This window comes from Pygoscelis adeliae, unplaced genomic scaffold (genome assembly GCF_000699105.1).
Source record: "Pygoscelis adeliae isolate BGI_AS28 unplaced genomic scaffold, ASM69910v1 Scaffold10, whole genome shotgun sequence".
Lineage (NCBI taxonomy): Eukaryota > Metazoa > Chordata > Aves > Sphenisciformes > Spheniscidae > Pygoscelis > Pygoscelis adeliae.
In genome coordinates, this window is record NW_008824053.1 from 3,594,853 (window position 1) to 3,612,244 (window position 17,392).

General features: G+C 43.9%; 1 protein-coding gene across 1 annotated transcript in view; it reads right to left on the reverse strand.

Moving 5' to 3' along the window:
• Nucleotides 1-1,788: 1,788 nt before the first annotated feature.
• SLC44A3 (solute carrier family 44, member 3) overlaps nucleotides 1,789-17,392 on the reverse strand; it is a 43,159-nt gene continuing 27,555 nt past the window's right edge. The window contains 5 exon segments of the mRNA XM_009333766.1: nucleotides 1,789-2,051; nucleotides 3,197-3,295; nucleotides 5,156-5,392; nucleotides 5,911-6,048; nucleotides 16,501-16,584. Coding sequence (XP_009332041.1) covers nucleotides 2,046-2,051; nucleotides 3,197-3,295; nucleotides 5,156-5,392; nucleotides 5,911-6,048; nucleotides 16,501-16,584 — 564 coding nt within the window. The 3' untranslated portion in view covers nucleotides 1,789-2,045.

The following is a 17,392-nucleotide window of genomic DNA, read 5'->3' on the forward strand; positions in this document are numbered from 1 at the left end:
ACTGCAGTGAAGGCAATGACGCTGCATCATAATTGCAATGAACAGAACCGTTGCGATGGGAAGGGACCTCTGGAGGTCGTCTTGGGATCGTCTGAGAACGAGGACATACATACATAAAAATTTCCCTCCCTTCCACCAGGGAGTTCCCGAGTCAAGGGCCAAAACATGCAGCGTGAGTACCAAATACAAACAGGAAAACAACCCCAACGTGTAACAAGAACGGATTTTTTTTTAACTTCCAAGCGAACCTACTACGCTTTGTAAATTGGTAAACATCATTTTTACATTGTGGAGACGCTACTAGTTGGAAGCAATCTTACTGGGCCCTGCGGCAGGGGAAAAGTTTTGCCCCCCTGTAAGTACCGTACCTGCACACTGTCACGGCTAGGGAGCTAGTGCTTATTCAGCACCACGTTCGGTTCCCACAGCACCCACAAGCCAAGCTCCAGAAGTACCCAAGTGTACAGTTTTCAATAATGAGAGGTAGCAAGTCACAGCCAGTAGACGACCAGCTTCACCTGCCAGGCAGAAAGTAATTCATCTATTTCTTTCCCCTTTTCACCATCTATCCCCTTCTCATCATCTACTCAACTTTTACGAAGTGGCTCATATTGAAGCAGACAAAAGTTAATTAAATGAAGACTAAAAAGCCAGTATTTCTTAGCATTCCCTAGCAGATAACCAGTCTCCTTTCAACAGCAGGAGATCAGATGCAGGATTTAGCTGAAAGATTTGTCATTCAGGCCGTCAATGTATGGCTTTTCTGTATGTCCCTTCCAAGCTGTGACTAAGCAAAGGTTTATCAATCTGTTCATTATGGCAGCTTATGAGTCACTTACCTGCAGTAACCTCTCACTTCCTATACTGATGGGTACTTCACTGAAATCCCTGGCTGGAGTCATCTTCCCACCTCAAACCTCGCCTCGAACAAAATGTTAAAGGAGCTTTTGAACCAAGAGAATAAAATCATGTTCCACCGAGTAAAATCTAGAACTACCCCATACTCGGAACGAGGTGGAGCCCTGAAAGCGCGTTATAACCCAGGTACAAAGTTTAAACAACCCTCAGAATTGCTCCCAAGAAAACGCTGACAGACTGTAACCAAGTTATTTTCTTAAAAAGCGTCTACACTTACCATGTCCCTCTTCTGACTAAAGCCCCGACAGTCTCTTCTCTACATTCCTCCACGACATTTTGTATTTCACATCCGTGTTACAACTAGCATTTCTGTATTCTTTATAACATCCTTTTATCTCGTTTCTGTCCAGCCACTGCTCATCTGCCACTTCTTTGCCAAGCTTTAAATCCAGATACGAATTTTTCTGCTTCCTTTGTCTTTTCAGTTGCAAAGGGAAGGTAGTCGTTTATTTTTATTTACCAAAAGAGGACTATTCCTCATCTGCCCTGTGGAGAGGAGCCGATGGGTCGTTTATGATAGTAACTTGTAAAAACCATTCCCAAAAGAGTGTAATGAAAAGAAGGACACCTACCTCATAACCATTAATTATCTTGACTACAGAGAATTTCTGTCAACGGTAATTTCCATCAGTGGGCCCAGTGCTGTTCCTTAATTGGTTGCAGGGGCTGTTCAGATAGAATAAATCGGGAAACAGTCATCTCAGAGTGCCTCCTCTACAAATGTTTCTACGTTTACTGATCCAGGGATGACTGGCCCAGCATCCCCAGAGAAGCATGGAGAAAAAAACCCGTGATAGCTGACACACCAAAAAGCGAAAAAGGGCAGCTCGATGACCTTGTCGACGTAGTATTTTTAGTCTGACAACACAGACATTTACAAGGAGTTCTTTTATTAACAACTTCCAGACCATCACAACAAGTACATTAATAAAAATCAGATGTGCTGATACACAAAATACATTATTCATACAAACAGAGTGTGTGTCATTTTACTGGTGCAGAAGGTACAACAGAGATTTAGAGAACTAATACTTTGTCGTGGGGTATTGGCAACCTTTACTTTTTTTTCCTGTGACTTGTTTTTGCTGCTGCTGGTCTGCCTTCATACTTCCCGGCGCACTTCACGTTCAAGTCTACGACGAGAGGAAACAAGGAGTCAAACGATGTGCAGCACTAGTCCTGTTACTGCGTTTAAATGTCGTAAGAGTAAACTGGGAAAATAATTAAGGCTCTTTTGTGTCTCAAATCCGCAATCCTCTCGCAGGGAATAATTCCCCCCCCTCCTCCCAGGTTTCCGTGCTCGGCAAAAAATTACTGAAGAATGCAATAACAGGCCCAAACAATGAAAAAATCAAGTACAACTATCCCTCACTGTAGCGATAAACTGAGGCAGTGCTCGATAGCCCAACTGCCTGTAGCAGAACGCCCGCAAGATCGCGTGAGAGTTTGCTAGAGCCTGGTACCTCTTGGGAGCAGATCGAGAAAAATCACCCACATCTGCTACGCTCGTGCACGAAGTAGCTAGGAGGACGCAAGACACTAGTAGTAGTGTCCAGCAGGCGTAGGTGCCCGAGTAGCTGTTGCTGCAGAATCTTTCTCCGGCAGCCCTGGCTTGGCCCCCCCCCGGCCCCGACGCTGGGGGAAAACCAGCCCAGATTCTGAACTTGCTGGGTGAGCTGCTCAGGTTGGGCAATTTGCAGGTTTTTTTCAGATGTCAGTTAGTGAGCGTTTACTCTCAGGACTTTCCCAAGCCGGGGTGTGGGGGAACGCTCCCTTCTGGCACCTCAGCTTTTTTACCCCGGCGTAAAACAGAGTAAATAAATATACACTGACAAAACAGAAAGACAGAAAAAGGGTGGGGGCGGAGGGGGAAGGCCTCTAAGCCCCGACCTTACAGCTCTGGAACTTCAGCAGTTCCGGCATAAAATCAAGCAGCCCACCACTCTTCTGACTGTCCTACAGCAGACATGTGAAGGACTATCTGAGCAGGATTTATCTCCCACCCCCTTGCCATTGTCCGATCTTTCTCTTCCTCTGCTGGGCACACGGGGGAACGGGAAGAAGGACGAGAACGAATATTTGATCCATCCATTTTGCGCCAGCAGAGGGTTTCCTGAGGAGGGGAAAGCAATCGAAGGAAAAACAGGATACTGGGTACAGCCTGTTGGTTGCTGTGAGACATCAGGAGATACATGACAGCCTACATCCATTCTTCTTGGGACATAAAGGCAAACAGATTAGCTGGCAGATAAATACATATCCCCCAGTCCTGTCTCACCATAGGTTGGAGCTCTGTCCCATCTTCATTGTCCTGGAAAGGTCTCGCACTTCTGTGTTTTTGCCCTTCTGTTAAGTTGTTACTCTGACTCACAAAGGTCTACAAGCAAAAACCAGGGTGAGATAATTTGGGAATGCAAACCATTATGTAAATAAAAATACCTAATAAAGGAAGATAATTAGCCCGGGGCTAAGAAACTGGAGCTGGTTCCTAGCTGGATGACGCTGAGTGATACCGGGAGGGACTCTGCAGGGGCAGCAGGGGCGATGAATGCAACTGCGAAGGATGAATCAAGAATCCCTGTTACATCTCCTGCTACAGGAACGAGGACTCTGGCTGCCTGAAATCCCTCACCCAGCTCGCCGCCCACTGCCGCATTATTGCCCTGAGGGCCACAGAGCCTCCCTTCCACCCCCAGATGTTTGTAACCCGACTGTAACACAGGCGTCCCGAGTCAAATGCCTTCATGTGTTGGGAAACTCCAAGTTCTTGGCTACGTGAGCAAACTTACTCTTGATCATGCAATGAGGAGGAGTTTGGATGTGCTGCCCCCGGTTTTTCCATACAAGGTGACGCAGCCTGCCCTGCTTGGAAGACTCCTTACCCCTGTGGGAAGCCCTCTCTTCACCCCAGGCCCTAGGGCATGGCTAATTACAAGGAATTAAGACCAGAGTTAAAGAGAAACTACCACAAAGTTTGGAAGTGGAGAAAGGAAAGCCTCCGTTTGTTTCGTGAAGGAGAATTGGCTTAAGAAGGATTTCAGCATTCGGCAAAACAGAGGGAGAGAAACAGAGGTCAAGGCTTCAGAGTTTTCCATTCAGTAACATATTCCTGTTTGGGACATGTGCTTAAGTACTGTTCTGAATCAAGGCCAAAGAATATCTACCTGCCTCCTTCTGTACAAAGGGTTAAGCCTATCTTTAGGCTGTCTTTTTGTTGTTTTTTGTTTTCAACAAAATTCTATGAACATTACAGGGAATCTAGCAGCAGCATTAAAAAAAAAAAACCCAAAACAGCCCTTCTGACACTGTCCTAAAGAAATCCATCCAGAAGATTCGTATCATATGAGCTATTCTGGCTGCTGAGTTTGTTTTTCATTAATCACTAAGATTTTCTTTGTCACATGGCTTATGAAGGAAAAGACAGAACTGGCAAAAATAGCATGAAAAGAAAAAACATCTGCATCTTCAAATATTCTCTTAATATGAAAGGGATGGCATATATACATCCAAATGCTTCAGATACGGCTATTAACTAAAGCTCTCCATCACTATTAGCTACGTAATGATTCTCCATGGAAATGCTTGTCATACAATATAGTAATTATGAGGGTAAAGACACAGAACAACCAGTCCAGAGGCAGAAGAATTTTATCAGGAGACAGAAGACAGTATTCTGGCAGAAGAATCTGTATAGGTATGAAGCAGAGCAACTCGAGTTTGCATGGAATTTGTTCAGAACGACGGCATCCATAGGATGTGGATGGATACCTGACCTGCTGCTGGCAACAAGAAGCTCCGCGTTTACTTTTGCTCATCGCTTGGGAACTACCCAAGCTTGCTCATCGCTGTACAGTGAGTCACAACAAATACAAACAGCTGACCTTAGGGCACCCCATGGATCGGTCTCTGCAGCTAGCTCATTTAGTCATTTATATTTTTTAATCACCAATACTACATTGAACATCTATCTAATACGGCCTAAAAAGTCAGCCGTTACTTACGGGGTACGATCTAAAAGAAGGCAGCAGATCATAGCTAGCACACAGGAGCCAGAGGGAGCCATTTACTTCAGTTTATAAATTCACATATGATTTGTATCCCCGAGCCCGTCCTGTTCTAAGGTGTTGGGAAGGAAACAGCATGGGTTGTGGGTTCAAACTACTAGGAGTCGGGGAAAGAAAAAGCCCCAAAAGCTTAGAATGGCTCAAATATCTTTGCTGTTATCGCTGAGGTTTACCAGCAGTTCCTGATGAACGAAGTATGGCTTCTCTGCAGATCCATCATTTGTTTCCATATCAATAGCAAAGCAAAGGAACATGGCATCTGCTGTCACTTCAAACACAGACAGAAAGCTGTGGGACATCAGGTAGGCAAGAAATCCAACCAGCAACAGAGGAACTACCCAAGCTTGCAATTCCCGATGGTAGTTAAATGCCATCAATCCTCCAAAAACAGTAAAACATACAACAAACACCTGCAAAGGGCAGCGAGAGAGAAATGCAGCCTCATTAATCATGTAGAAATGGTTCTTAAAAAACCCCAACAACCCCCCCAAACCTTAAGGCAAATACATTGCAGCCAATATTTTAACAACGCGTCTCCTCTGGGAGACAGCTACGCAGTTTCTGGCATCACGTAGTTGTCACGCTTTGTGTTCGATTCAGTGTGTAAATTCTGTAGGGCAGAGGCAATCTTTTACTATACTTACTGAAGACTTGTTGCAATGGGAACTGTAAGAGTGGCACCAAGGACACTACTGTATTGTACATACATGTACAATATACATGTAGTATTACAGGTATACTACACTAAATAGCTCTGTAAAGACTATGAAAAGGATTAAATTCCTCAAACATTACCTTCTCTCCTGAACTCATTTTACAACACTGAGCTTAACAAAGATAAACCTTATTTACTTTAGGTATAAGAAAAGAGAATCACACCCTGATTTTCCACTTCATTCTTACAGAACAGTACTTTCCTTACTCTTACCTTTCCTAGAAACAGGATAAAATCTCCAAAACAGCTAATGGATGCAAGCTTAGCAGAATTCTTCGCCAAAATAAAGACAGCATCCTTTGCTGACGTACAAAAATTTGTCCCATTTATGGCTGTAGTTGTGTATGCATGCTGAAATGAGAGAAGATAATAATGCAGTGAGAGGGGAAAGACTCTTATAATCTAGATTTTACTTCAGCAAAACACAAAGCCTTGAACCCTATTTGGATATACTGACTTTGGATATTTGGATATACTGAATATGGAGACTTATTTTGCATAATACGGCACTTTTATTTTAAATGACGACAATAACTATGCTTCTAACTTCAAACAGTTTTTCCTACATACCTTCCACCATTAGCAAATGCTAGAATAGTGACTAAATAAATTTCTGAACCCACCTTTATCCAACTTATTTTAAAACACCAAAGTTCTCCACCCTAATTTTTGTTAATGAATATGACACAATTACCACAAAACACTTACTTACCTGGAGTCACGCTATCCAAACTTACTTGCTTATTTTCTATGAATCTATCTCCGAGACTGCTGGCAAACTATGTAAGCGGAACAATCGAGTTACGTAGTTATCAAGTCATTCAAAAGTTGAGGATTAAAAAGCTTTTACACACGGCCCTTTCAAACTATTCATATGCTACTGAAATTCAAGCTTATGGCTATAGCCGTAAAATAAACCTTTTCATGAGAGACGAAACCAATTGTGAAAATGACTGGAAAAGAACAGCTAAGGGGTCCAGGACTAGACCAGTGAGTGTTACGCCACAAAAAAACCCCCCAGAATTTCAACAGACAGGAGGGGTGCTCACACTTTTTTGAGGTATTGAGAATTTTACAAGATTTCTCTTGGTGGAAACTTGCCAAGACAGGTGGGGAGGACGGAATATTTACCTTCATGGATTGGATTATTTCAGCGCTTGTTGGGCGTAACTCGACATATATGTCCCATTTATGGAAGTTCTCAACAAGGTTTTGAAACTGTGCCCAAAATATCAGCTAAGAAAAACAGCGCCCGAGATACCTGAAACGTATGCTGAACTTCACCAGCACGTCTCATGAGTAGTTTCCCTTTACTCAAAATATTAGAAGGTGGATTATGCCACAAAACATTAGTTACATCTGGTACGGTCAGTAAGAACCGCCGTGTGCAAGGGATTACTGTTCTGAAGGAATTTATACACCCCAACATGTACTTGGTGCTTAGACTACTTTCTGCTTCACCTGGAAGTGAAAAAAAAAACAACCTGGTTTGCTGAAAGTGAACTATACAGCGCTACAGGCTTGGGGAAGAGTGGCTGGAAAGCTGCCTGGCGGGAAAGGACCTGGGGGGGTTGGTCGACAGCCGGCTGAACATGAGCCGGCAGTGTGCCCAGGCGGCCAAGAAGGCCAACGGCATCCTGGCCTGTATCAGAAATAGTGTGGCCAGCAGGAGCAGGGAAGTGATAGTGCCCCTGTACTCGGCACTGGTGCGGCCGCACCTCGAATACTGTGTTCAGTTTTGGGCCCCGCACTACAAGAAGGATGTTGAGGTGCTGGAGCGTGTCCAGAGAAGGGCAATGAGGCTGGTGAGGGGTCTGGAGAACAAGTCTGATGAGGAGCGGCTGAGGGAGCTGGGGTTGTTTAGCCTGGAGAAAAGGAGGCTCAGGGGAGACCTCATCGCGCTCTACAACTACCTGAAAGGAGGTTGTAGCGAGGTGGGGGTCGGTCTCTTCTCCCAAGTAACTGGCGAAAGGACGAGAGGAAATGGCCTCAAGTTGCGCCAGGGGAGGTTTAGATTGGACATGAGGAAAAATGTCTTTACTGAAAGAGTGGTTAAACATTGGAACAGGCTGCCCAGGGAAGTGGTTGAGTCCCCATCCCTGGAGGTATTTAAAAGACGAGTAGATGAGGCGCTTAGGGACATGGTTTAGTGGGCATGGTGGTGTTGGGTTGACGGTTGGACTCGATGATCTTGGAGGTCTCTTCCAACCTTAATGATTCTATGATTCTATGATTCTACTGCAAAACTCTTCCTGGTCAAAAATCTGTTTTTTCTCACTTATATAAAATATATTAAAATATATAATACATATATTTTTATATACATAAAAATATCTGTAAAACATAAAATAGCTTCAGATGTCTGAAGGCAGAGAAAATTTATTTCTGCAGAGTCCAGTTTTACTCCATAGCAATTTCTGTAACATACTGTGGTGTAGCAAAGCTCTACTGACGTTACCTTAAAATATGACAGAGAAAGACAGACATCAAATGCAGGCAAAGATCCTTTGTCTCTTTATCGTGGATATTATTTATTTTATATATGACAAAGGAATTTTTTTTTCTCTGATAGTAAGCAAAAAAAGAGTAGAAGTAAACAGTGACATCCTGTAAATATTGTACTTACATAGTAGCAGGTACATCCACAGACAGAAAAAGTATAAATAAAGACCATGGATTTATTGCCTGCTCTAAGAAAAATCAAAGACTCCACTGAACTCTACAGAAACACATAGTGTCTGCACAAAAACCTGTTTAAACAGGCAAGTCCGCTTCGCTCCTAAATAGGAGAAAATGCTTTCTGTGCTAACTTCCACCCCCAGCGACGCTGTTCCTTTCCCCGGGGAGTGCCGTCACAGGACGGGCAGAGAGGTGCACCCTTTGCCTCGGCGGTCAGGCGCCGGCTGCGATAACCTTTGCCTTCTCGGTTGCATCCTCGTCCCACCCGCCTCGCTCAACCCGACAGGTTTGTAAGCAGCCTGCTGCCGTCCCGCGTCAGGAAACCCGACGGCCTGCGAGCTCGCCCGCGGCGGCGGCCCGGGATGGATGCGGCAGCGGGAGGGCTGGCAGTGGGGTAAGGCCTCCTTGGGCTACCGTCTCCCCAGGACCCAGGCGTGGGGTAGACGGCCTCAAGTCAAGCTCCCTCTCCGCCTCCCGTCCGTAGCTGTCACCGCGGACTTCAAACGTGGACAGACCTGTCTTTATAACACGGCGTGAGTTAAGTCCGTTTCATCGTTCCCTTTCACATGAAAGGGGAAATTGAGACGCAAAGTGGAAAAGGGTTTTCTAAGTTTGTTTCTGTCCCTTAAGAACTACACTCACAGAGCAGATCCTGATCTGGTGAGGTCAGTATAAATTTTGCCAATAAATTAAGCAGAGATTCTGTATTCATTATAAATAGCAAAAAAAGGTCCTGTTTTAAAAATTAAAAAGAATGTTGAAAACGCATGTGCGCTTGGACAAACATTGTTTCCAAACTTAAAATAAATAACCATTCGTTTGCACTCTTGAATTAGCCACTTTGGTATCCGAGGAATGCGCAACAAAAAGAATTTCTGATATTTATTAACTAGAACAGTTATCTTGGAAAGACTGAAAATAATGCTGGAGACTGAATACTACCTGCATAGGGATTTGTCATGTTACAAACCAGCTGATAAAGCATGGCATTTATAACAATTACAACTTCAACAAATCACGCGAGTATCAACTAGTCATAACATCCAAGCGAGAAAGGCAGCCAGGTAATAATCCAACATTACAGAAGGAATAAGAGAGACACAGAAATGAATGAACTGTTGAAGGCTACAAAACTAGTCACTGACATAGGTGAAGCAAGAATGTTATTAGTACAAGGTGAAGTCTTAGCCAAGTGATCTCTACCTTTCGGCAAGAAATATGTTTCTGAGGAAGAAAAATAAGTATTTGGAGGGTTTCTTGTTCAGCCTAGGCTGTGGCTCCGTACGCTCTCCTCACACCTCTCACGTTTCCCATACAGACCCCGTACCCTGATCCCGTCCAGCCACGCAGAAACCTACGCGTTCTCACTAACAAAATACACGTCTAACATTTAAGCAAATGTATGTTTCCATGAAACTCAGAGTTGCACCGAAATGAGCTCAAATGACTTCTCAGCCTTACCCACCAACGAACACCTAACGCACGCAAGCTATTACCGATATTTGCAAACAATTTTGGACTTTGGACTCAGAAGGTTCACTATCCCGTTAATTTTCCAGTTGCGGGGTATGTGCGACAAGCCAATCCCTTTCCAAGAAAAGACGGATGCGAAGGCTAAGATGGCAGACCATGGTCAGTTAAGAACCTGCTATCATTTAGAAACAGGTTATTTAAATGTGTTTTTCTACAGAGTGTATTCTCTTTTCCGTGCACAAAAGCTTTAGCGGACTTGGAAATGTTTGAGAGAAGGGCAGCAAGAATGATCCAAAAGGTATGGAATGTCTTCTGTCTGGGGAACAACTGAGTACACCAGGCTGTTCTGTCTGGAAAAGAGATGACTGAAGGAGGATGCAGTGAGAGGGCTACGGAATCATGAGAAACGCGGAGAGGGTAGGTAGGGTTAGATGGCTCACTGTTTCTTCCAGAACAAAGACTGGGCAGGGGGAGGGCCGTACGAAGTAGTAGGAGCCAAATTTGAAAACAGATGGTATTTCTTCTCACTGCAAGTCTGTAAGCTGTGAACTGCTGGACAAAGGATGCTTTAGCTGCTAAAAGTTCACGTGAGCCCAAGGGAGACTGGGAAAGTTCAGGGAAAAGGAATCCACTGAGAGTTATTAAACACACAGAAAACAGACTCAGCTCAGGAAGTCCCGAGGCTGAAAACCGATTCAGAAACGGCACGGGGACAGGGAAATACACACTCGTTCTACCTTAGCGTTCACTCACAGACACTGTTGGCGACGGGATACTGAGCTAGGTGGAGACTCAGTCTGGCCCAAAACAGCTATTATGGTATTTATCTTTGCTTAACGAATTGATGTTTTACAGTGGTAGTCTCTGCTGTGGTGACAAGCAAGTAATAACGGCATGGATAGCATACCATTGACCAGAAAGCGTGGGGGATGGTGGGTCAGGAACAGTCTTTATCCTTGCACCAGCAACTTGGTACTGTATCACCACCTTTGTGAAGACCACAAGCCTCCTCCGGCTTGGAGCCTGGGAACGAGACACTAGCTTCTCAGTGTCAGGATGAATAAATAAGGAATGTGAATGTTTACATATTTCCAAATACCACAGTATGCAAAAAAACCTATTTAAAGAATACATCCTTCTGTGCCTCACAACACAGAATGTCAAGGGTCTTGGAAAAACTGACCTGCTAGTTTCATGAGAAAGGCGCTGTGGCTCAGATCCAGGCCATAAGTTCCCCAATTGTTGAGAATAATTGCTACTTTGTGCAACAGCTGAATTCAGCCCTCCGTTCTAGGAGTTGCTTTAATAAAACGAGCTTGGGGAAGAGAGGATTGCCATAGCAACAAGAATCTTCTCAAAAAAGAAGCAGGAGACATGCTGGTCTCGCATCCCGCTCCAGCTTTTTCTGCTCTGCTGGTATTTTCAGCCTGATCTGATCTTGTTGCTGCCAACTCTCTTGGGGGCTGCCCTGCTCAGCTACACCCAGCGCGACGCCGCGCAGCTCGGGCTGGACTTTGAAGTGTCTTAGCTTGCGAGTGTCACAGCTGCCAGTGGAATCCCCTCAGAAAACAAAATCCAGCGGTAGCAAGAGGCGACGGCATTTCTGTGGCTGCCGTACAGCAGGTAGCGACCCGGTGAGAAAGCTGTATCGTGTCTCTCAGATAGCGGTGGGAAATTAGAGCAACGTGGGCCTGTGAGGCCCCACTAAAGAGATGAGGACATGTAAGACTGGAAGGGACTTTCAGCCGCGCCAGTCCCTGGCTATTCCAGATTAGCACATTATACGATTTCTTCTCTTAAGTGGAAAGCTCCCTTTTTAAACCACTTAGGGCTTTTCCCTCTCCCAGCCCTTACGTTTGGAGCTATTCCAGGCAGTTGTCCCTCTGGTCCTTAGGAACCTTCTTCCAACTTCCAGCCAACATTTACTCATGAACAGTTTACATCTACTCATTCTTCTGCTGATCTTGTCTTGGCTCTTATCCCTCCCTGCTGCTTCTCTTCTTGATATACTCATGGACGGCTAACGGGCTTGCTCTTACTCTTCATTTGTCAAAGCAGACACACCAGGATACCCCAGTCCCCACCCCCCCGTGAGACAAGCCTGATCCCCTAACCAGCAACTTGTACAATGGCATTTATCCCCCTCTTTCTGGTGCAAGCACTTCATCTCATACCTTCCAGGACGGAATCTGCCCTCTCTGCAGCCTTGTTAACTAAAGGCTGTTGTCCTGTGGTTGACAAACACAAGGAGAATATTCTCCACCCCTACCTCCAACCAATGAGCACACAGCTAATACAGAAACGGTTATTTTTGATTCTTAGGCTAATTATCATCTGTAAGAAACCCTTCAGTAGTCTCCCGAATTTTCCCAAGCAGTCCAAGAAGCACAACTTTCCTTTACTTCCATCCCACCTTGTATCGGCAGTCTGGACTTCCTGGAGAACATCTTGTCCTTCAGCTTTCCTTGCTTCCTACTCTGTGTGTCATCTACTCCCTCCATGGCTGTCATCCAGTGGGTGGGACCAGCACAACTTTCTCCTCGGAGGGTAGTTGGGTGTCCTTTCCTGCAGCATCCCACTGCTACACCTGGGCTCCATTTCAACCACAGGGGCTGGACCACAGGGATCCTGCTTTAAGTGCCCGCTGCATCATGATTACGTCATTACTGGAGCTGCTTACAGTGGCTTCTGCAGTTAGTGCGACAATGTTCTCATTTGGGATTTCTGAAATAAAATCAAACTGAACATTTCCAGACAGTTGTTCATAAATTGCCCTGCTTGAAAGCAGGGAATTATCAGTCACTTGCTTCATTGCCTTTTATTTTCTTTCCCTCTCTCTCTCTTTTTTTTTTTTAAATGGGATAGGGGAGAGGAGGAAGGTCTCAAAGCACGAATTAGTCAGCTTTGTTCATCTCTATCCCCTACATGGTTCACCCTACGGAGCAAGTAAAGACCTAAGGAATTTTATTTCCTCTTATCGCATACATAAAGCCTCTAGAGGGAAAACAAACATTTAAAATACGATTTCACTGGAGGTGAACATTTTAGCCAACTGTATTTTCAAGATGATTGAAAATTTAGCTTAACATCTAGAAGCAATTTTGCCAGTAACATTAAAATGCGGTATCTGGGGGGGGAGGAAAAAGAAATACTTGATGGGATGAGGCACAATGTGTTTGGCAGCGCAGAGGAGAACTGTACTTACATTAGCATGCATGAATTTTGGTTTTATCTAGGTCACTTCTCCACAAGGCATTTAACCGTAACCTCCTGACAGGCTTCCATCCAAAGTTTAAGAGACGACCAACTGCCATGGATATACGACCATTAGACAGACTTGCTTCTGGTTTTTTTTTCTACACTAGGCAGTCGCTGGCTTTCAGCGTCAGTGAAGGGTCTCCGTACCAGCAAATGCGGGCTAACGCACTGCCGACTTCAGTAACGGCTACCACGGGGCCCGGAAGGCTACGCTGCAAGTAGCCGCGCTGATGAAAATAAGAGAAACCATACACTGCTCAGCAGCTCCTTCAGAAATCCACGTGCTGCACTTTGGAGCAGTTGCTTGCCAACTGGCTGCAGATGAACCCAAAGCAGACACAGAAAAGCAAAACTATCCTGAAATAGATATATTGTTTAAAAAAAAAAAAAAAAAGTCACTGCAACAAGGCTGTAAAGGGGAAAAAAAAACCCCAAACAACCCAGTGCTTTGATGTATCAAAAGTTAAGACTGCCACTACAATTTAAGAAAGCAGGAGACAGACAGACCTCGTAGCTCCCAAACCACAATAAAAAACCCCAGTATATTCTTTTTATGGAAGAGAAATTTCAATCTCCCAGATTTTACTTGAGATGATTGGATATGTTTATCTGGAACATACTGAAACCATCGGAGCCAGAAGATGAAAAATCTGTGGTAATTCTGACAAGCGTTGGCAAACAGAACTGTCAAGTAGGGATAATGACTTTATATTCACAAAGCGCTTTTCATCCAGATAGAACCCAGAGTGCTTTACAATTGTTACTAATGGATTATGCACACACATGAATCACTTTGCCCATGACCGAAATGGAACAGCTTAAGGAGTGAACGGTTTAACAGCACATAGCAACGCTACACCACAGTTTAGCACAGGATCCAGTTGCAAATCCAAGAGAAATTTAGGAAGGCAGAACGCAATTATCCACACCGCAATCTGCACAGGATGCGGGGTTTACGGTTCCCCCTCCTCCACCACCCGCCACTGGAAATATGGCAACCGCCAGCATCCAGCGCCGCACTCTGTCGCCATGGGAAGGTGACAGGGTACCTTTTTGGCCCCCTTTCGGTTAAGTTCCAGGAGAGCCGGAGAAAACTTAGCTGAGCCTGCAGAGAACAAGTCGCTTCAGGGATGCACCCAGCTATCAAAGCCAGTGGTAAATCCCACCTGAAAGGCGGCACCTCGGCCCGAAAACTGCATGGGAAGAAAGAAGCTGGCGCTCCATCGCCAGCGTTACTTCCTCCAGCACCTGCTTCTCATCTGCAAGTTCCCCAGAGGGAAAACAAGGGGCTCAGTTTAATCCTGATTAAACTTGTGAATGAAGGAGCAGAAAGAATTTCCATTGTCTAAGCAATATAACAACAGGTTGAAGAAAATAGTGCAGAAGTGATGGGGAAAGCTTTTGGGGTTTTTTTTTAGAGTTTCAGGTAATTATATGCTTATTACTGCAGTGAACGTAATACTAGAATAAAAGTCAAAAATACAGTAAGGAAATGAGCTTTGGACCAACTTTCCTAACAGCTGTTCCACATTTCAGTAATTTCAACTCACACAAAAATCAAAATCTGAACTAAGAAATACTTCCAAAATGTCGGAAACATAGGTACAAGCAATTTTTTAGCCCCTCCCAAGTCCTATTCTCAAGGCCATGTTCAACACCTATGTGCAATTTCAAGGCTGTACCCAGCAGCTTTCACTGATCTCAGGAAGAGCTCTTAAGAGTTCAGTACTTCTGTTAATCAAGCCATATATTAAGCTGCTTAAAACAGCAGACTTGTCTTTTTTTCCCCCCCTTTTTTTTTTCTTTTTTACATTTGGCCGCAGATTTTACAAAATTGAAGAAATAGGCTTGAATACATTCTTTATAGGAAAGAAAGAAAAAACTAATTGGATACATTAATTACTCCATGAAATGCAATAATCTGAGACCAATGTTACCCCTTCATACAGACAAAATTTCTATTAAAATCTTACAGCGTGTTCTTGCTTTTCTTCTCCTCTAACCCTCGCTCAAATTGCCCTGGATTCGGAGCACGTGGAACAGCATCATCTTTGCCAAAAAGATGTTGAAACAAGCAGTTATCTAACGGCAAACACAGTATTATGATCATTAGGTTAAAAACCACAACTCTCATAGAAACAGAAATTTGCCTACAATAGATTAAGAAACAGGAAATCTTTTAAGGGAACAAGAGCTACAATACAGCCTTCTGAAACAAAAGGAAGAACATTACAGTAATTACTTCTTCTTTTAACAAACACATAGCATACAACAGCTGGAGAAAGTAAACACTAGGATGCTGGATATCCCTCTGAAAGGCAGGATGCCAAGGGGAAAGGGTGACTACAAATGGAAAGCCTGGAGTCAAAACCAGCTCTGAGATTCCTCACCAAGTCAGTGACCATAAGATCTACCTAAAAAATGTAAGTCTGGAAAATTCATCGTCTAGAACCAGAGATTTCACTGCACAAGTATTTCATCTAGGCTGAGCTAAGTGAAAAACTTTCTCTTCGGAGTTGTCCAAGATTAAGCTTAAATTTATGCACCTACTTCAGAGAAGTCAGAGCCTTTATCAGAATTGCCTTGTTTACTTCACTCCTGCCCTCAGCAATGAGAACAAAGAACCCAACAATCAGAGAGTTAGGAATCAGCATGGACATCTGATTCCCTTTCACATTAAGAATACCACAGTCACCAGAGATAACAAAAGGGGACCGACGAAGAGAAAAATCAACTATTTACAATGATGTATATAGAGCTGGAAACATTTGGAGAAAAGGCTCAGGACGGAAAAAGTAGGAGTCAAGTATCTGAAAAACTGCTGTATGTCAGAAATCATCCATTTCCAATAAAAACACTTTTGAAACAAAACCGCTAACAAAACAAAGATGTCTTTCAAAGAAAGAGGATATTATATCATCTGGCTTTTTTGTCATGGATCATATTCCTAGATATATTGATAATGGAAATCAGCCAGGAGTTCAAGTTTCTTTAGTCAGGACTTTCAGATGGAAAATACTGTATCTAGTTTAACGATTCTTACTTCTGCATCGCTTCCTTCCACCCGGACCTTCTGTATTTCAGTAGTCTGCCTGGCACCACTCAACTTGTCTTCTTACCTTCAGAAATAGCAAAAGGGCTATCTCAAGCTGTACTAACAAGTTTTCTAAAATCTTGCACCTTGGCGTGTTCCGTCAATTCCCTGTTTCTTCGCAACAAGTTCCACCTACACTTGAAGACTTCTTTGGTTGTTTAGTTTAGGTGGCCGGCAGGGAACTTTGGCTTGCGTGCCCTGGATGCTGCTTTAGTCGTGCTAAATGGAGCTAGCATACACACACGGTTTCTAGACTAGGCACGCAGACGGTTGGGTGACCGAGACATGATAGCGTGTACCTGGTTGAAGTATCTTAAGCAACTTTCCTGGCACCAAAACCAGCAGAAACAGCACTTGAACAGGCACTTCGCACATGCACTCTCCTGCAATAAAATGAAACGTTTGGTTACTGGACACAGAATTAGACTCAAACAAAGCGGCCATTTTAGAAAAATTTGCTTTACAGGTGACTGACTCTTCTAATAAAGCATCCACTTAGGCAGCGGGTATTTCCTTTTGGATTATGGGAACTGTTTTTAATTCAGACCCTTCAGTATTAATGACTGATGAGCTGAGCGTATTTTTTTTTTTTTTTTTCTTCCTGTGGATGGAAGATTCTTCTCTGGGTAAAGAAAATAAGTGCTGCAAGCAGTTTTGTGAGCTAACAGCTGCTTGGAGAACAAAACAGGCAGGCAAGTCAGTAACCCTTACAGTACTTTGCAGTGATCAGGGACTACACTGACAGATTTTTAACTTTCTTGTTTATCAAAAAACCTTCACAGTTCTGAAATATCTGGTACCCTAATGAACAAGAATAAAAGAATGGGCAGAAGGACTTATATGCACATGTGTGTGTGCAGAGCATACATTCATTTTTCAGGACAGGAGGAAAAAGCGCGTATTAGAACAGACCATTCATAGACCACTGATCTGTATTAATTTCATACCAAAAACAGAGCAGAAAAGCTCAGTGTTTGTTCCACACACACCCCTCACATCACGAGCTCAGAACTGTTCATCATATAAAGGTTTTACCAAGCCAGACAAGTAAAAGACATCTTGGTAGCCACGGTAGCCTTCCAAATTTAACTGGCTGTTTTTCTCAGCAAAAGGAAATTCAGTTCAGTGATACTTGAGTGTTGCGGTTTAACCTCAGTCGGCAACTGAGCCCCACGCAGCCGCTCGCTCACT